The sequence below is a fragment of the Pleurodeles waltl genome, chromosome 3_1 (assembly GCF_031143425.1).
Source record: "Pleurodeles waltl isolate 20211129_DDA chromosome 3_1, aPleWal1.hap1.20221129, whole genome shotgun sequence".
NCBI classification, from domain to species: Eukaryota; Metazoa; Chordata; class Amphibia; order Caudata; family Salamandridae; genus Pleurodeles; species Pleurodeles waltl.
In genome coordinates, this window is record NC_090440.1 from 467,569,361 (window position 1) to 467,590,761 (window position 21,401).

At 42.3% G+C, this 21,401-nt stretch overlaps 1 protein-coding gene across 7 annotated transcripts in view; it reads right to left on the bottom strand.

The window, feature by feature from the left end:
* AKAP13 (A-kinase anchoring protein 13) overlaps nucleotides 1-21,401 on the bottom strand; it is a 1,053,268-nt gene that overhangs the window by 148,317 nt on the left and 883,550 nt on the right. For all 7 annotated transcript variants that reach the window (XM_069222739.1, XM_069222736.1, XM_069222738.1 and 4 more), the window contains 4 exons: nucleotides 19,435-19,498; nucleotides 18,491-18,626; nucleotides 4,274-4,389; nucleotides 756-902 (listed from right to left, as the gene is read on the bottom strand). In XM_069222739.1, the coding sequence (XP_069078840.1) occupies nucleotides 756-902; nucleotides 4,274-4,389; nucleotides 18,491-18,626; nucleotides 19,435-19,498 (463 nt within the window). The remainder of the gene's footprint in view (nucleotides 1-755; nucleotides 903-4,273; nucleotides 4,390-18,490; nucleotides 18,627-19,434; nucleotides 19,499-21,401) is intronic.

Below are 21,401 nucleotides of genomic sequence, written 5' to 3' on the forward strand. Positions count from 1 at the left end.
AAACTGGACACTTTTTTTCAACTTTTAAAGTTTAGGAGACAGACATAAAAAAAAAAACGCTGTGTGATATCACTGTATTTCAAGTCCTAAATTATGAAGGCGTCCACATAAAAGGACTTATCAATTATCCTCTAGTGTGTACAAGATGGGTAGGGCTCAATTATCAAGCAATTTACAATAAAAAGCACACACCAAGAAGCATAAAACATTAGAGAAGGAATTTACAAGGGAAGCTTCTGACCAGTCAACTTTTGTTACACGTAAGTAGTATGAGGATATCAATTCAGCATGCCAAATCGGTAGAAAAATGCTCCAACCACCACAAGTGTGAACTCCAACTGCACTTTAATGATAGAAATCTCTGAAATTATCAGCAAGGTACTTTGAACAGCAGCAGTTTTAGTGGAACATCTGGGGTCTTGTGTAATTCCAAGTCTAAAATAAGTCACACATGCAGATTACACTTGCCTCAATTTCATTTAACATCTCACCTCAAAAACTAAGATGCAAGTGCTGATCACTGTGCAAAAAAGCAAAGACCGGATTCAGGTCTATAGCTCTCTTAATTTCAAAATGCTGAATAAATAGTTATGTCATTTTGTAGTGAAACAGCTTCAATATAACGCTTTTAGATGTCATAAACAACTTAAAATAAAAATAGAACAATGCCTGTATTGAGTATTCTGACCAAGTTGAACACCAGCATAGTAAACAAATGTTTAGACAAAACTGGACAATTATTTCTGCTTTCATACCGTAAATAACATCTTGCCGTTTGACAACTTCCTTCTTTTGCTGTCGAAGGAACTTGCTGTCTACAGCCTGGCTCCAGGATTCAGCCTCAAGCTGTTTCGAGTCCATTTCAAAATCACCCATCAGCTGACCTTCATTCATATCTGTTCCTGAAAAAATGGTATTCCCAAAACAGAAATACTTAAAATATTTTAGTCTGATGAACGTGCTATGTTTACTGAAGACAAAGCGCACAGCGATGTAGACAAACGCTCATGTAAAAAGTACATATCTTAAAACCAAAACATATTTGAGAGTTTAGGGAAAGAGGCACCAAGACTAGAACAATTCTTCCCTAATTAAGCTCTCTGTCTCTACTGTTCTGTTCTTTAGGAGATTGATCAAGGCAGGAGAACAAGCAAGCTATCTGCACTTTTATTTTACACCCTGCCTGAGAACTGTCATTGTGGTTTTATAGCCATTTACCCAAAAAACAACTGCCAATGTCAACATGAAAAAACTATAATAATCAATTACACAATTAGACATGATAAAAAATTTAACTACGTTTTTGTTGTTGCACAAAACAGTGATCTACCTCAATATGGGAACAATGGGGATTTAGACTACAGGATTCGGGGACAATACTTGTGGGCCTTATATTGAAACATGATATTCACTCTGCTAAATTCATGGAAGACCAGTGCTGCCTTCTAGCAACAGGTTCTAGTAACAGCATCTACTTGAACTAAGAATCAATTACATGACAGGATCTTAGGATCTGGAAGAATGGAGGCCCAGAAAAAAGAAAAATAGGTTTTCATACGAATTCCAGTTAATACATGTAAAATAACAAAGGTGATGAGATAAAGCTAGCGATGAAACAGATTTGAAATTTGTCACTTGTGCTGAAAAACTTTAGATACACAACAGCATGTGCTGAAATTCTTTGGAATACAAAGTCATGACAATGGGAAATAAGTTGGTTTGTTTCACTAACAGACTCATTCTGAATTTAGAGGAAATCATGATATGAGTGCAGATGAGGGCACAGTTAGCTGAGGTATGTGTGGCTGAAGAACCTGCTGCGGAAGGCGGCTTAAGTCTTAGAAATGTATCAAGAGCTAGCAGCTGATACAGGGTTGTTAATTAAGGGTCCATCGAAGCATATTGGCATGGAATGGTTGAGGAGCAATCAGAATCTCTGAAATGAGCCTGGGGCTAAACTAACCTTTGAAGTCATATTAGAAAAGAAGGCTAAGTCAGACAGTTCAACTAAAGCAATGAGCTCAGTAGCAGATGTGGCCAGCTGACTGCTGGCACAAGGTAAACCTGCCAATGTGAAAGAGCAAGCATAGTATTTTTCCTTTAGTTCATTAATGCACAAGAGGAGACAAATCCAAATAGATTTCCCAGGCTTTTTCAAATGCACAAGGTAGAAATTAATAAGACAGAGCTGTTTTGAGAGGTGGCAAGGGCAAACACTATTTTATCTATCACTTATTTTATTATATTATATTGAACTGATGACATTAAAAAGGTTGTACATCATTGATTCTTTGTTGATCCTTTACGGAAGAGGTAGCAATGTAAATTATTATGGTGGGACTATGTCTCAGAATAGGTGGATTTTGAACATATTTGACTCAAGATGAAGCTGCAGCTTTCATCAGAATGTGCAGGAACTCTAGAAAAATCTAGAATGAGCCATAATGTGACGGCCAGGGGAAATGAGACTAAGAGGCAATTTGGTATAGGACACCTAATGGAGCAGGCTCCAGAAGCACTTCCAGAAAGCCTCTGCAAACTCACACCAGTACAGTATCTCACAGTGGAATCTTAGCAGGTTTAGCAAGTTAGAATGCCTAGAAAAAAGACCTATGAGTAGACTCTGGTTGAAAATCATCCTTGCCACAAAATTAATTATACTAGAAGGTGGATAACCTTGAAATTATGTCTTTAAGTGACAGTGAGGCCGGCTCCCCGGCATCAGCACTGTGTAAACTTACTTTTTTATGCTGATACCTTGCTCTGATCAAAAATGAGCCTTGCTTATGTTTGAATTTGAAATACTTCACTGTATTTTTAACTTCCTTTTGGGGATTGTGTTGGATGGGCAGGTCTTTTGTTTTTTTCTTTTTACTGGTTGACACCCTCCGATCCGCCGCAGCTCTACTGGCTATCCTCCTTCCTTATGGACAGAGTACAAATGGTGAGCTGTGGGGTTTTCAAAGCAGAGGCTTTTAGTCATGCATGTGGCGTCTCGCAAGGATCAATGCTTAGTCCAACTCTAACATTTATATTGCTCCCCTGCCGGCTTTGGTGCGCTTTTTTGGTTTCGTAGTACAGCTGTATGCGGAAGACACTCAAATTATCGTATCAATTTCCAGTGTTCTGAACTTAGTTGCTGAGAATTTCTTGAATTGTATGTCCAGCATTACTAAATGGATGAACGACAACACCCTCAAACTTAATGCTGGCAAGGCAGAGGTGTTAGCTTTTGGTGCCCAGTCTGGTCAAACATCTAGCTGGTGGGGGAATTTGTGCCTCTTCCCACCCTGGTCAAATCAGCTAAAAACCTGGCCGTCGTATTTGACAACTCTCTGAGTTTTGACAACCAGGTCAATTGAATAACTAGCACGTGCTTCCATATCATATGAATCCTGAGGAAGATATTTCCTTATATTTCTGTGGATTTACGCCAGGCAATCATCATTGCACTTATTACTTCACATCTAGATTACTGCAACTCTCTTTACCTTGGAATCAACATGTCCTGCGTCAACAAGCTGCAGGTTTTAAGAATGCAGCTGCTTGCCTCATTCTGAACATTCCTAGACATGCTTTAGTCAGAGAGGGTTTGCAGGCTCTTCACTGGATTATCTTCAAAGCTTTATGTATGGCCTGTTTGGCCATACACCAACAAACCACAGAACAGCTGAACTCTATGTTTCAGTGGTATTCCCCAGACGGACTGCTTAGGTCCTCCTCTTTTAAACTGGCAAAAGTTCCCAGATTTTGTAAAGCCAGGTGGGGAGGCAGGGCCTTTTGGGTGGAGGCTGCAAAGGTTTGGGACATCTAGAGGCCTGCTCGGTTTTTAAAAAACAGCTGAACACATTGCTCTTTAACCTCCATATTCTTCAAGCAGTGCCTCCGTCGCACCCCTGGGTTTTTCGGCTAGTGCTGTGATACCTTAGGGTTTAGTGCACTATACAAGCTTCAAAATACATATAATACATACAGTGAGGTTGATTTTAACAGGATTTCCACTTGATAAGTCCTTGCCTGATGGTGAAGATGAAGAATATAAAACAAATTAATCACCAAGACAAGCATACTTAGGTATTCTTTAATTCAGTGGACATTAACTCAACCAATACGTCGATCTTATGACTACACTGTCACACAAAAAAGTCCAGAACTTGTCCTCATAGTTTATCAATGATCAATATAACATCCAGGAACAGCTGTTTGTACTTGTTGGTTACTGAATATTTACTTCTGCCTGCTTTGCAATGAGTAGATGATACATTTGTCTTACCCTCATCATTTAATGACTCCATTGATTCAGTGACCTTGGTATTCATTTTGTTCAATGAGTCTGTGGAACGTGATAAATATTTAACTGCATTCAGATGGTTTTCATCATTTCCAGCACTGAAAGGAACAAGAACAGTGTCAGTGTAGAGCATTTCAAGAGAGCTGTTTCACGGTAATTTAAACATGTACTCAATTTATTACATGTCATATTTTGCAGGAGATCTGATTTTATTTTTGTGTGGGTCAGGTACGTGTTTCAACATAAATCTAGGTCTTTGAATTTGAATTAGGTATATATGGAAAATGTCACTTACCCAGTGTACATCTGTTCGTGGCATGAGACGCTGCAGATTCACATGCTGTGCATTATCCTGCCATCTAGTGTTGGGCTCGGAGTGTTACAAGTTGTTTTTCTTCGAAGAAGTCTTTTCGAGTCACAAGACCGAGGGACTCCTCCCTTTCGGCTCCATTGCGCATGAGCGTCTACTCCATCTTAGATTGTTTTCCCCGCAGAGGGTGAGGTAGGAGTTGTGAATATACTAGATGTGCCCATGCAATGGAGTAGGTATGTATGTACATAATGTGTATTAAAATTATATTTATTTACAAATTTAAAATTTTCATTCAACTAGTAACGGCTACAGGCTCCCGGGGAGGTGGGAGGGCGCATGTGAATCTGCAGCGTCTCATGCCACGAACAGATGTACACTGGGTAAGTGACATTTTCGGTTCGGTGGCATGTGTAGCTGCAGATACACATGCTGTGCATAGACTAATAAGCAGTAACTCCCCAAAAAGCGGTGGCTTAGCCTGTAGGAGTTGAAGTTGTCTGAAATAATGTTCTTAATACAGCCTGTCCTACTGTGGCTTGTTGTGTTGCTAACACATCTAAACAGTAATGCTTAGTGAATGTATGCGGTGTAGACCAGGTGGCTGCCTTACAAATTTCTGTCATAGGTATATTCCCCAGAAAAGCCATTGTGGCGCCTTTTTTCCTAGTGGAATGCGCTCTTGATGTAGTGGCTAGATCTCTTTTTGCTTTAATATAGCAAGTTTGAATACATTTAACTATCCATCTGGCAATGCCTTGTTTGGATATAGGATTACCTGCATGAGGTTTTTGGAAGGCTATGAACAGTTGTTTTGTTTTACGAAATTGTTTTGTTCTGTCAATGTAATACATTAGTGCTCTCTTTATGTCTAATGTATGTAAGGCTCTTTCGGCTACTGAGTCTGGTTGTAGAAAGAAGACTGGGAGTTCCACTGTTTGGTTTAGGTGGAATGGCGATATGACCTTTTGTAGGAATTTGTACGGAGAACCACTTTATGTTTATGTATTTGTATATAGCGTTCTTGTATAGTAAATGCTTGTATCTCACTTACTCTTCTAAGTGATGTGATAGCTATTAGAAAGACTACTTTCTAAGTTAAGTATTGCATTTCACAAGAGTGCATGGGTTCGAATGGTGGTCCTATGAGTCGTGTTAATACAATATTAAGGTTCCACGAAGGTACTGGCAGTGTTCTTGGGGGTATGATTCTTTTTAGTCCCTCCATAAATGCTTAGATGACTGGCATTCTAAAAAGCGATGTTGTATATGTAATCTGCAGATAGGCAGGTATTGCTGTGAGATGTATTTTAATTGAAGAGAATGCTAGCTTAGACTTTTGTAAGTGTAATAAGTAGCTTACAATGTCCTTTGCGGAAGCATGTAGTGGTTGAATCTGATTAGTGTGGCAGTAGTAAACAAATCTTTTCCATTTGTTTGCGTAACAATGTCTTGTAGTAGGTTTTCTAGCTTGTTTAATGACCTCCATACATTCTTGTGTAAGGTTTAAGTGTCCAAATTCTAAGACTTCAAGAGCCAGATTTCTAGACTGAGGGATGCTGGATTCGGGTGTCTGATCTGTTGTTTGTGTTGCGTTAACAGATCTGGCCTGTTTGGTAATTTGATGTGAGGTACTACTGATAAGTCCAGCAGTGTTGTGTACCACGGTTGGCGAGCCCAGGTTGGTGCTATGAGTATTAGTTTGAGTTTGTTTTGACTTAGTTTGTTTACCAGATAAGGAATGAGTGGGAGAGGGGGAAAAGCGTAAGCAAATATCCCTGACCAACTGATCCATAACGCATTGCCCTTGGATTGAGGGTGTGAGTACCTGGACGCGAAGTTTTGGCATTTTGCATTTTCTTTTGTTGCAAATAGGTCTATTTTTGGTGTTCCCCAGCGTAGGAAGTGATCCTGTAGGATCTGGGGATTAATTTCCCTTTCGTGTGTTTGCTGGTGATCGACTGAGATTGTCAGCTAACAGGTTCTGAATGCCTGTGATGTATTGTGCTATTAGGCGAATGTGATTGTGAATTGCCCAATGCCAAATTTTTTGTACTAAGAGACACAGTTGTGACGAGTGTGTCCCCTCCTTGTTTGTTGAGATAATACATTGTTGTCATGTTGTCGGTTTTGAAAAGAATGTGTTTGTGGGCTATTAGTGGTTGAAATGCTTTTAATGCTAGAAACACTGCTAGCAGTTCCAAATGATTTATGTGGTGTTGTTTTTGTTGATTGTCCCATTGACCCTGTATGCAGTGCTTTTTGAGGTGTGCTCCCCACTCCATCATTGAAGCATCTGTTGTTATCACATCTTGAGGCACTGGGTCTTTGAATGGCCGCCCTTGGTTTTAATTTATAGGGTTCCACCATTGAAGCGAGAAATGTGTCTGGCGGTCTATCAACACTAGATCTTGAAGTTGACCCTGTGCTTGTGTCTATTGTTTTGCTAGGCACTGTTGTAAGGGCTGCATGTGTAATCTTGCGTTTGGGACAATGGCTATGCATGAAGACATCATGCCTAGAAGTTTCATTACAACCCTTACTGGGTAGTGTTGGTTTGACTGTATGCTTGATGTTATATTTTGGAACGCTTGGACTCTTTGTGGACTTGGAGTGGCAATTGCTTTTTGTGTGTTGAGTGTTGCTCCCAAGTATTGTTGTATTTGGGATGGCTGCGGATGTAATTTCTGGTAATTTATAGTGAACCCTAGTTTGTGTAGAGTTTCTATAACGTATTGCGTATGAATAAGACACTGTTGTTGAGTGTTGGTTTTTATTAGCCAGTCGTCTAAGTATGGGAATACGTGCATGTGCTGTCTCCTTATGTGAGCGGCTACTACTGTGAATACCCTTGGCGCTGTTGTTATCCCGAACGGTAACACTTTGAATTGATAGTGTACGCCGTGTTTCACAAACCTTAAGTATTTTCTGTGGGAAGGATGCATGGGTATGTGAAAGTACGCATCCTTGAGATCCAATGTTGACATGTAGTCCTCCTTTTTTAGTAAGGGAACTACATCTTGAAGTGTTACTATGTGGAAGTGGTCTGACTTGATGAATAGATTCAGTGTTCTGAGGTCTAAAATAGGTCTTAACGTTTTGTCCTTCTTTGGAATTAGGAAATATAGTTAGTAGACGCCTGTTCCTTTCTGATGGTTGGGTACTAACTCGATTGCTTGTTTTTGTAATAGTGCTTGGACCTCTATTTGTAATAGGTCTAAGTGTTGTTTGGACATATTGTGTGCCCTTGGGGGCACATTTGGTGGGAAATTTGTGAATTCTATGCAATAATCATGTTGGATAATGGCTAGGACCCATGCGTCAGTGGTAATGTGTCTCCAGTTCTGATAGTATGTGGTAAGTCTCCCCCTCACTGGTGTTAAGTGTTGGGGTTTTGTGACATTGGAGTCACTGTTTGGTTTGGCTTGTTTTTGGTGTCTGGAACTTTCCCCTTCCTCTTGGGAATTGTCCTCCTCTATATGAGCCACGAAACCCTCCCCCCTGGTATTGTGCCTGATAGGTGGGTCTGGTTTGCGAGGTAGAAGGCTCTGGTGTTTGCATTCGAAACCCCCCTCTAAATTGTGGCTTTCTAAATGTGCCTCTGCCCTGTGGGGAGTAGAGCGCGCCCATGGCTTTGGCCGTGTCTGTGTCCTTTTTTAATCTTTCAATTGCTGTGTCCACCTCCGGACCAAACAATTGTTCTTGGTTAAAAGGCATGTTTAACACTGCTGGTTGGATTTCTGGCTTGAATCCAGAGCTTCTTAACCATGCATGTCTACGAATGGTTACTGCAGTGTTGACCGTTCATGATGCGGTGTCTGCAGAGTCTAATGCGGATCTTATTTGGTTGTTGGATATTGCTTGTGCTTCTTCCACAACCTGCTGTGCACGTTTCTGGTGTTCTTTGGGCAAGTGCTGTATAATGTGTTGCATCTCGTCCCAGTGTGCCCTATGGTAGCGAGCAAGTAGGACTTGCGAATTAGCGATCCGCCATTGATTAGCTGCTTGTGCTGATACTCGTTTGCCAGCTGCGTCAAACTTCCTACTCTCTTTGTCAGGCGGTGGAGCGTCTCCTGACAATTGAGAGTTTGCCCTCTTTCTTGCTGCTTCTACAACCACCGAGTCTGGTGGAAGTTGCTGTGTTATAAACACACGGTCCGTTGGGGGAGGCTTGTACTTCTTCTCCACCCTAGGCGTGATAGCTCTTCCTTTAACTGGCTCCTGGAATACCTGTTTTGCATGTTTGAGCATACCCGGGAGCATTGGCAGACTCTGGTAGGAAGTGTGGGTGGATGCCAAGGTGTTGAACAGGAAATCATCCTCTATTGGCTCTGAATGCATTGCTAAATTGTGGAACGTGGCTGCCCTTGATAGTACCTGTGTATATGCAGTACTGTCCTCTGGAGGTGATGGCCTTGTTGGGTAACAATCTGGGCTGTTGTCTGATACTGGTGCATCATATAAGTCCCATGCATCAGGATCATCCTGTGTCATCCCTGTATGTGTAGGTGACTGCATTGGAGGTGTTCTTACCGGGGACAGCTGTGGTGAGTGTAGTGGGGAAGGTTGTGGAGAAAACCTTGGTGGTGGGGTTTTATCTCTGGCCACCTTCGCCTGCATTTCTGACTCATGAAATGCCAGTTTTCTTTTCGTTTTAATTGGAGGAAGAGTTTGTATTTTTCCAGTCTCTTTCTGGATATGCAACCTCCTTTGCGTATGGTCTGGTTCCACCGTACTTATTTCCTACTCAAATCTGTGTTTTTCATGCATTTGGCTGGAAAGTCCTTGCTCTTCTGTGTAAGAGCTTCTTTTCGGCTCCGAAGGCGCTTTTTTCGGTACCGATGCTTCCGATAAAGTCTTTTTCGGTTCCGACGTTACTTTTCTCACCTTGGGTGAGTCAAACTCTCGGTGTCGAGATCGTTCGGTGCCGGAATCTCGACCGGAGTCGGATGTCTTTGGCAAATCTTTGGCCTTTTTCGGTGCCGATGTTTGGTCACCTTCTTTTCGATGGGTTAAGCCATGGCCTGCTGGCGTCCCCTTGGCCTTAACGATCTTTGTGTGAGTTTTGTATGGGGCAGTTTTACTCACTGTTTTCTGCATCGTCGTGGGTCGCTCACTTTCGGATTCGTCAGAGTCCATCCCCTGGATGGAAATTCCTTCCTCCTCCTCGATGTCGAGTTGTTCTCTCGGTGTCGACGCCATTTGTAGTCTTCTCGCTCTTCTATCACGTAGGGTCTTTTTTGATCGAAACGCCCCACAGGCCTCACAAGTATCCTCCCTGTGTTCTGGTGATAAACACAGATTACAGACCAGGTGTTGGTCTGTATAAGGATACTTCGAGTGGCACTTCGGACAGAAGCGGAAGGGGGTCCGGTCCATTAGTCTTCGGCGATGGATGCGGTCGGGCCGACCAGGGCCCGCTGAAGAACGGGAGCCCCGAAGGGCCGCCGGAGCGCTTCTGCTATCGGTGCCAATTCGCTAACACTAAACCGGTACCGAGCGAGGACAATACCGTCGAATTTTTTATATTTAGCTAACTTTCCAGATTCGAAATACGGAGCGAAGAGGAACACGTCCGAACCCGATGGCGGAAGGAAAACAATCTAAGATGGAGTCGATGCCCATGCGAAAGGGAGGAGTCCCTCAGTCTCGTGACTCGAAAAGACTTCTTCGAAGAAAAACAACTTGTAACACTCCAAGCCCAACACTAGATGGCAGGATAATGCACAGCATGTGTATCTGCAGCTACACATGCCACCGAATACATATATATATGGAAAATGTCACTTACCCAGTGTACATCTGTTCGTGGCATGATACGCTGCAGATTCACATGCTTTGCACATCCCGCCATCTAGTGTTGGGCTCGGAGTGTTACAAGTTGTTTTTCTTCGAAGAAGTCTTTTCGAGTTACGAGAATGAGGGACTCCTCCCCTTTCGGCTCCATTGCGCATGGGCGTCGACTCCATCTTAGATTGTTTTCCCCGCAGAGGGTGAGGTAGGAGTTGTGTATTATAGTAATAGTGCCCATGCAATGGAGTAAAAATGTATGTACATAATGTGGTTTAAAGCGATATATTTACAAATTTACAAATGTTCAAGATCAACTTCAAACGGCTACAGGCTCCCAGGGAGGCGGGTGGGCGCATGTGAATCTGCAGCGTATCATGCCACGAACAGATGTACACTGGGTAAGTGACATTTTCCGTTCGATGGCATGTGTAGCTGCAGATACACATGCTTTGCATAGACTAGTAAGCAGTTATCTCCCCAAAAGCGGTGGCTCAGCCTGTAGGAGTTGGAGTTGTTTGAAATAAAGTTCGTAGCACTGCTTGTCCTACTGTGGCTTTTTGTGTTGTTAACACATCCACACAGTAATGCTTGGTGAACGTATGAGGCGTAGACCATGTGGCAGCCTTACATATTTCAGACACTGGAATGTTTCCTAGAAAGGCCAGGGTAGCACCTTTCTTCCTAGTTGAGTGTGCCTTTGGTGTGATAGGCAGTTCTCTTTTTGCTTTGAGATAACAGGTTTGAATGCATTTAACTATCCATCTGGCAATGCCTTGTTTGGATATTGGATTCCCTGTATGAGGTTTTTGGAAAGCAACGAATAGTTGTTTTGTTTTTCGAATATGTTTTGTTCTGTCAATGTAGTACATTAATGCTCTTTTGATGTCTAATGTATGTAGTGCTCTTTCAGCTACAGAATTTGGTTCAGGAAAGAACACTGGTAGTTCTACTGTTTGATTTAAGTGGAACGGTGATATGATTTTGGTAAGAACTTTGGATTTGTTCGTAAGACTACTTTATTCTTGTGTATCTGAATAAAGGGTTCTTGTATGGTAAATGCCTGTATTTCACTTACTCTTCTTAGAGATGTGATGGCAATTAGAAATGCTACTTTCCATGTTAAATATTGTATCTCACATGAGTGCATGGGTTCAAACGGTGGACTCATGAGCCGTGTTAAGACAATGTTGAGGTTCCACAAAGGAACTGGTGGTGTTCTTGGTGGGATAATTCTTTTCAGGCCCTCCATAAAAGCCTTTATGACTGGTATCCTAAATAGTGAAGTTGAATGCGTAATTTGCAGATAAGCTGAAATTGCTGTGAGACGTATTTTAATGGATGAGAAAGCTAGCTTTCACTTTTGTAAGTGCAGTAGGTAGCTGACGATGTCTTTAGCAGATGCGTGTAAGGGTTGAATTTGTCTATTATGGCAGTAATAAACAAATCTTTTCCACTTATTTGCATAGCAATGTCTTGTGGTTGGTTTTCTAGCTTGTTTTATGACCGCCATACATTCCTGTGTAAGGTCTAGATGTCCGAATTCTAAGACTTCAGGAGCTAAATTGCTAGGTTCAGCGATGCTGGATTTGGGTGTCTGATCTGTTGTTTGTGTTGAGTTAACAGATCTGGTCTGTTCGGTAGTTTGACATGAGGCACTACTGAAAGGTCTAGTAGTGTTGTGTACCAAGGTTGTCTTGCCCAAGTTGGTGCTATTAGTATGAGTTTGAGTTTGTTTTGACTCAATTTGTTTACTAGATATGGAAGGAGTGGGAGAGGGGGAAAAGCGTATGCAAATATCCCTGACCAACTCATCCATAACGCATTGCCCTGAGACTGATCCTGTGGGTACCTGGATGCGAAGTTTTGGCATTTTGTGTTTTCTTTTGTTGCAAATAGATCTATTTGTGGTGTTCCCCATCTTTGGAAGAAAGTGTTTAGTATTTGGGGTTGAATCTCCCATTTGTGGATCTGTTGGTGATCCCGAAAGAGATTGTCTGCTAACTGGTTCTGAATTCCTGGAATGAACTGCGCTATTAGGCGAATGTGGTTGTGAATCGCCCAATGCCAAATTTTCTGTGCCAGGAGACACAACTGTGTTGAGTGTGTTCCTCCCTGTTTGTGCAGATAATACATTGTTGTCATGTTGTCTGTTTTGACAAGAATGTGTTTGTGGATTATTATAGGTTGAAAAGCTTTCAACGCTAGAAATACTGCCAGTAATTCTAAGTGATTTATGTGAAACTGTCTTTGTTGAGTGTCCCATTGTCCTTGGATGCTGTGTTGGTTGAGGTGTGCTCCCCACCCTATCATGGAGGTATCCGTTGTTATTACGTATTGAGGCACTGGGTCTTGGTAAGGCCGCCCTTTGTTTAAATTTATAGTGTTCCACCATTGAAGCGAGGTGTATGTTTGGCGGTCTATCAACACTAGATCTTGAAGTTGACCCTGTGTCTGTGACCATTGTGATGCTAGGCACTGTTGTAAGGGCCGCATGTGCAATCTTGCGTTTGGGACAATTGCTATGCATGAGGACATCATGCCTAGTAGTTTCATCACTATTTTGACTTGTATCTTTTGTTTTGGGTGCATGGCCTGTATTACATTGTGAAATGCCTGTACCCTTTGTGGACTTGGAGTGGCAATCCCTTTTGTTGTGTTGATTGTCGCTCCTAAATATTGTTGTATTTGACACGGCTGAAGGTTTGACTTGTTGTAGTTGAGTGAGAAACCTAGTTTGTGAAGGGTTTCTATGACATACTTTGTGTGTTGTGAGCACCGTTCCTGCGTGTTGGTTTTTATTAACCAATCGTCTAGGTACGGGAACACATGTATTTGCTGTCTTCTGATATGAGCAGCCAGTACTGCCAGGCATTTTGTAAAAACTCTTGGCGCAGTTGTTATTCCGAATGGCAACACTTTGAATTGGTAATGTACCCCATGGAATACAAACCTTAAGTACTTTCTGTGTGAAGGATGTATCGGTATATGGAAGTACGCATCCTTTAGGTCTAGTGTTGTCATGTAGTCTTGTTTGAGCAATGGGATTACGTCCTGCAGTGTCACCATGTGAAAGTGATCTGATTTGATGTAGATATTTAATGTTCTGAGATCTAATATAGGTCTTAGAGTTTTGTCTTTTTTGGGTATGAGAAAGTACAGTGAGTAAACTCATCTTCCTCTTTGATGAATTGGTACCAACTCTATTGCATCTTTTTGCAACAACGCTTGAACTTCTAGTTGTAGAAGATCTATGTGTTGTTTTGACATGTTGTGTGTTTTCGGTGGGACATTTGGAGGGAATTCTAGAAATTCTATGCAATAACCATGCTGGATAATGGCTAGGATCCACGTGTCTGTTGTTATTTCCTCCCAGTTTTTGTAGAACTTGGTTATTCTCCTCCCCACTGGTGTTATGTGTTGGGGATTTGTGACATGGAAGTCACTGTTTATTTTGTGGAGTTTTGGGACTTTGGAACTTCCCTCTACTCTTTGGGAACTGTCCCCCTCTATGTTGTCCCTGAAAAGTTCCCCGCTGGTATTGGCTCTGATAAGTGGGCCTTGTTTGTGAGGTTGTGGGTTCAGTGATTTGTCCTCGAAACCCCCCTTGAAACTGTGATTTTCGAAATGTGCCTCTTTTTTAAGTTTTTCGATAGCAGTGTCCACCTCCGGCCCAAACAACTGCTGTCCGTTAAATGGCATATTCAGCACAGCTTGTTGTATTTCCGGCTTGAATCCAGATGTACGCAGCCATGCATGTCTCCGTATTGTTACTGCTGTATTGACAGTCCTAGCAGCTGTGTCTGCTGCATCCATGGCTGACCGTATCTGATTGTTCGAGATACTCTGTCCTTCCTCCACCACTTGTTGCGCTCGTTTTTGGAACTACTTGGGCAAATGTTCTATAAAATGTTGCATTTCGTCCCAATGAGCCCTGTCATATCTTGCCAACAATGCCTGTGAGTTGGCAATGGGCCATTGGTTGGCTGCTTGTGCCGCCACTCTTTTCCCAGCCGCGTCGAAATTACGACTCTCTTTGTCTGGAGGTGGTGCATCTCCTGAGGTGTGTGAGTTCGCCCTCTTGCATGCTGCACCTACTACCACTGAGTCTGGTGTTAACTGTTGTGTGATGTACACAGGGTCTGTTGGTGGCGGTTTATATTTTTTCTCCACCCATGGAGTTATGGCCCTTCCTTTGACAGGCTCTTCAAACACTTGTTTGGAGTGTTTTAGCATTCCAGGTAGCATGGGGAGGCTCTGGTACTGGCTATGTGTGGACGACAGTGTGTTAAATAGAAAGTCATCTTCAATTGGCTCTGCATGCAGGCTGACATTATGAAACGCCGCTGCTTTTGACACCACCTGTGTGTAGGCGGTAGAGTCCTCAGGTGGTGACGGTCTAGCTGGATAACAGTCGGGACTGTTATCTGACACTGGTGCATCATAAAGATCCCACGCAACTGGATCATCCTGACTCATCCCTGTATGAGTTGGGGACTGCATCATTGGTGGAGTGGCTACCAGTGATGGTTGTGGTGAGCGTTGTGGAGATGGTGGTGGGGTTACTTGTCTTGCCACTTTTGCCTGTGGCTGCTTGTCTTTTTCTTGGAAGGCAAGTTTCCGTTTCATTCTTATCGGAGGGAGAGTACTGATCTTCCCTGTCTCCTTTTGAATGCAGAGCCTTCTTTGTGTGTAATCTGGCTCCATTGTCTCTAGCTCCTGTCCAAATCTATGTGTTTGCATTTGTGAGGACAGGCCTTGTTCCTCTGTGTAGGAACTTGTTTTCGGTTCCAAGGCCGGATGTTTCGGTACTGAAACCTTTTCGGCTGCCTTTTTCGGTTCCGGCGACACTTTTTTGCTCTTCGGCGTAGTGATCTCTCGGTGCCGACTTGCTTCGGTGCCGCTCTCTCGGTGCCGAGATTGCTCTGACCCGGTGTCTCGGGGTCGAGTCTGCTCTGTGCCGGTATCTCGACAGGAGTCGGATGACTTCGACACATGCATGCCCTTTTTCGGTGCCGATGCTCGGTCACCTATTTTTCGGGTTAAGCCATGGCCTGCCGGTGGTGGCGTCCCCTGGGCTTTTGTGGTCTTTGCGTGAGTTTTGTGTATTGACGTCTTACTCACGGTTTTCGGCGTCTGTTCAGGATCGACCTCTTCAGAGTCCGAATCCTCGATGGAGAAGGCCTCCTCTTCTTCCTCCATGTGTTTTTGTCCTGTCGGCACCGACGCCATCTGTAGTCTTCTTGCTCTTCGGTCCCTTAAGGTCTTTCTGGACCGAAACGCTCAACAGGCCTCACAAGTATCCTCCTTGTGTTCTGGAGACAAACACAAATTACAGACCAGATGCTGATCTGTATAAGGATACTTGTTGTGACATTCGGGGCAGAAGCGGAATGGGGTCCGTTCCATTAGCCTTGAAGACGCACGTGCTCGGGCCGACCGGGCCCCGCCGGGGAATCAAAAACCCCGAAGGGCTGCCGGAGCTCTTCAAAATTCGGTCTCGATCTGTTGTAACTAACCCGATACCGAACGTAAACAATACCGTCGAAATTTCTGAGATTTTCTCTAACTTTCCGAACCGAAACGCGGAGCGAAAAGGAACACGTCCGAACCCGATGGCAGAAAGAAAAAAATCTAAGATGGAGTCGACGCCCATGTGCAATGAAGCCGAAAGGGGAGGAGTCCCTCAATCTCGTGACTCGAAAAGACTTCTTCGAAGAAAAACAACTTGTAACACTCCGAGCCCAACACTAGATGGCGGGATGTGCAAAGCATGTGTATCTGCAGCTACACATGCCATCGAACATTATATATATATATATATATATATATATAAACCAACACTTGGTTCGGCATTTTCCTCGCCGCGCCTGAACGCCAATGGTGCCAGGATTTGACGCGCGCCACCACGTCTAACATGAAAACGAAACCTTAAGGATCATTAAGGCAACCAGCACTCCGCAAATGGAAGAACAAAGGTTTAATTAAACAAAATAGGAACGCGTTTTGGCGTTACCGCCTTCATCAACCTGCGGGCTGCCATTTTGGCCCCCTTTATATACCATGTGTATTTGGCTACAATCAGTTCACTTAAAGCAACACAATAAATGTGGAATATGGTATGTGAAAAAACGGCAAATGACTAAATTGCAGAAAAACAATACATGATTTCAAATGAATAAATAAACAATGTCTGTGTAACATATTCATCACCTAATTTGAACTCAGTAGAAAAAATAAATATATTGAAATTTAAAGAAATGTATGTCCATTTACATTCAATGGTTCACAATGAGTCTTCTATTTAATCTATTTGCCAACAATAAGAACTGATAACAAAACTACGATAAATAAAAGATAATACAATTTGTCAATTATCTGGTCTGTGGAGATTATGCTAATCTGATGCAGACTTTTTGGAAGGAGAAACATATTACTAAAGTGTGCTAGATATTACTGCAATAAATCAATACTGTGTTGTCACATTCTAGCAGACAACTATTGAATCGTTTGTGAAAAACACATTAACTCAAATGTATGTATAGTTCCTCACTTGAATTTAACCCCACTGGTTCTCTTGAATTTAATGCTAGTATATATTTGGACTCTAGTTTTCTCAGATTTTTCTCCCTGTCACCTCCACGAATATCTTTTGAAAATTGTTACAGAAACATTGGCACATGCTTAAAAGTGATCCTGTTATAGGTACGGCATTAAAGAACAGGCCAGTAATAACATATAGGAAAGGGACATCCATGAGAGACATACTGGTGAAAAGTGATGTGAGACAATGCAAAACCTCTCTAAAACCAGTTGGTTTAAATCACAAGATGGATTTTACAAATGTACAAAATTTAAGGCGTGCAAGAATGGGGAAAACATCAAAACCATTAGGCAAGGACACAGAACAATACACACCATCAAAGGTAGATACGACTGTAAGAGTGAATACGCTATCTACATTTTGAAATGCAGTTGTCCCAAGTTATACGTAGGAAGTACCAAACTACAAGTACACAAAAGGATATTACAACATCTCAGGGCAATTGTTAACAAAGATGAGTCCTACATGGTTGCTCGACACGTGCACGAGTTCCACGGTGGACGAGTAGAAGATGTAAAATACGTTGTAATTGATGGGCTACGAAAAGATATTCGTGGAGGTGACAGGGAGAAAAATCCGAGAAAACTAGAGTCCAAATATATACTGGCATTAGATTCAAGAGAACCAGTGGGGTTAAATTCAAGTGAGGAACTATACATACATTTGAGTTAATGTGTTTTTCACAAACGATTCAATAGTTGTCTGCTAGAATGTGACAACACAGTATTGATTTATTGCAGTAATATCTAGCACACTTTAGTAATATGTTTCTCCTTCCAAAAAGTCTGCATCAGATTAGCATAATCTCCACAGACCAGATAATTGACAAATTTTATTATCTTTTATTTATCGTAGTTTTGTTATCAGTTCTTATTGTTGGCAAATAGATTAAATAGAAGACTCAGTGTGAACCATTGAATGTAAATGGACATACATTTCTTTAAATTTCAATAGATTTATTTATTTTTTCTACTGAGTTCAAATTAGGTGATGAATATGTTACACAGACACTGTTTATTTATTAATTTGAAATCATGTATTGTTTTTCTGCAATTTAGTCATTTGCCGTTTTTTCACATCCCATATTTCACATTTATTGTGTTGCTTTAAGTGAACTGATTGCAGCCAAATACACATGGTATATAAAGGGGGCCAAAATGGCGGCCCGCAGGTTGATGAAGGCGGTAACGCCGAAACGCGTTCCTGTTTTGTTTAATTAAACCTTTGTTCTTCCATTCGCGGAGTGCTGGTTGCCTTAATGATCCTTAAGGTTTCGTATATATATATCCTTAGAAATACAGTTCAAATGCCAAGAAAACTTATTTGGTGCATACAGCACATCAGAAGGAAAGATAGGACTGGAAAGGAGAGACCAACATAGGCCAATTACACAGATAGATATATTAACAAATCCCAATCAGCATGAGCTTTGCAAGAAAAGTGAAATTATTTGCATGCAACAATGATTCCATTTATATAAAAGATAAACAATTACCCTGCAATGTTCTGAATGGAAACACTCTTTGAAAGGGATAAGCTTGTCTGAGGGCGCCTACTGCCCATCATCAAATTAAAGGTGTTTTCATCAGGCGCCACTATAGCAGATCGAGGACGTTCCTTCGTTTGACAGTCTACAACAAATATATATAGTTAGATGGTGAAATGAACCATCAAGCATTGCAAATTTGTTTCATTAACAACAGACACCCAACGGCAAATACTCTTTGCCACAATTATATGCTTGTATCAAAACATGCATTTTCAAGATAACAGTTTTTTAAGATCACTACTTAACACCCTTTACCACATGAGGAAAAGCCTCCATACCAGTTTGAGAATACATTACCCAAAATTTGGGCCAAGAGAATGTGACCATAAACTTATAAGGCTGTACTGACCTCCCGGTTAAACAATCATGTGTTGATTTTTTTTAACAGGGACAGAGCAACAACAAAAGTTCATGAAATGCTAGGAATTCACTGGATCTACCAGTGGAGTAATGCAAAACGATGCCCCCCACCATGCAGAATTACATGAGATCACCTCCTATGGACTAGTGCTTGAAGTCCAGATTATGCTCTATAGATTAAGGGCAATTTGTGTGGCGGCCTGTGGCTATGCAATAGAGTTTCAAGAAAGGAACGATGGAAAAGGGGGGCCCACTGGATAGGTTGAAAGTATATGAAGTTTCAGGTGTAATTAGAAGAGAGAGAGAAAGCAGATGAGAAGGGGAAGAAAGAAGAACAGAAGAATGTGTGCCGGAAGTCAACAAGACAAATCAATCATGGCTCAACAAGGAAGACTACATGGGAGATGGTTTCAACACAAGCTATATTGCTGAAATTATGCCCATTGGTTATCATGAAACAAAAACATTCAGTTATATTTTCAATTGTGAGAATTTTTAATAAGAATCATTAATACAACAGGAATACTCACTCTTATTTCTCATGACAACTGTCGGTAATGAAGAAGTATCATGTGCTTGAAGTACTTTTGGCTGCTAAAAGAAATTAAGTAATGAAATATTAAATAATGCACTGAGCGCAGTGAAGGTCTGTGCATAAGAAAGAAACTCAAGCAACTGTTTTACACCTGTACAGATACAACATACTAGGGATTCGGTTTAACCCCTCCCTCATAGAGGGACTAAGTTGAGCTGATACTAATGGTGTTAATGTGTATGTAATGTGAAAAAACAATGCATATGTAAGATCAGTCAGCTTAAATTAACTCTAGACAACACTTTAAGAAAAATGCTTCTTTTAAAAAGAGAACTAAGGGCCAGATGTAGCAAACGATTGCGACTCGCAAACGGGCCGAATCGCAATTTGCGACAGTGCAAAATCGGAAATGGGATGCAAAAAGCCCATTTCCGACTCGCAAAAAGCGATGGGACCCGTTTGCGAGTCGCATCCGGTGCGACCCGCAAATTGCAAGTCGCAATTTGCGAGTCGCAACCCATATGCAATTGCAACTCGCAAATTGCGACTAGTCGCAAAAAGCCCAGTTTGCATGTCCCATTTACCACTAACTCAGAGCAGGTGGTAACCATTACCAAAGTATAAAAGGGGACCCAGAAGGCATCTGGGTTACTCAAGATGGCGGAGATATACCTGATAGCAGTGAGGAGGAGAGTCTACGCAGCCCAGCAGAGGAGGAGGAGGGGCCACAGACAGGAGAAGATATATAGAACCAGGCAGACTCTTTTTCAGCAAACTGAAGAGGAGATCTATGACAAATACCGCCTTAGCAGCGCAGCCATTCTAGAATTAATAGATTTACTGAAACCACAGCTAGAACACAAGACTCTGCGTGGCTGCACCATCCCTACGCATGTGCAAGTACTATGCGCACTGCACCTCTTGGCCTCAGGGAGCTATCAGGGGGTCATTGCCGTGGCAGGTGGGGTATCCCAAAGTGCAGTGTCAAGGTTCCTCAGGGCATTCCTAGATGCCTTAGTCACGCACATGTCTCACTTCATATACTTACCAAGGAATGAGGCAGAAATTAACAGCACCAAGCTGGACTTTTACCGCATTGCCCACTTTCCTCATGTCATAGGGTGTGTAGATGGGACACACATTCAAATATGCCCCCCTGCTAATCTGGAACACATTTTCTGCAACAGGAAGTGTACCCACTCACTCAACATACAGGTTGTTTGTGATGCCCATTATGTCATCACGGACATCGTAGCTAAGTTTCCTGGCAGTACCCATGACTCATACATTTTTAGGCATATTGGGATACATCAACGCCTGGAACGTGGGGAATTTGGAGACGGTTACCTCCTAGGTAGAGCCACAGACACTTGCAGACATACACACAGGTCACTGTGCACGACAATCTGGACTTCCTAACAGTGTACTTTTGTGCCCAACAGGTGACAGTGCATATGCTCTCAGGCCTTGGATCATGACTCCGTTTTTAACACCCAGAACTGAATCAGAGAGGCAATACAACAGTGCGCATAAGAGGACCAGGAACCTGATCGAGCGCACCTTCGGACTGCTGAAGGCAAGATTCAGATGCCTCCACCGCAGTGAAGGCGCCCTCCAATACACCCCCATTACCGCTTTCAAAATTGTGGTCGCATGCGCCATCCTCCACAACATAGCCACCCGACGTGGGCTACCTCTCACCCCTGCAGACCCAGATCCTGATGATGAAGAGCAAGAACAACCACATCGCCATCATGGGGATAGGAGTCTAGCTAATCAAGGCAGACTGAGACGGGACCACATTGCAACGCAATATTTTGGACGGTACGTGTCAACTCCCACCATACTCACCTATTAACCATTTGTTAAGTGGAACAAAAATAACAGTTTTATTAATGTCATGAAGAAACTATATACAAGTTGAAATTGTCCATGGGCAGGAAAATGCCAACCAGTCATGTG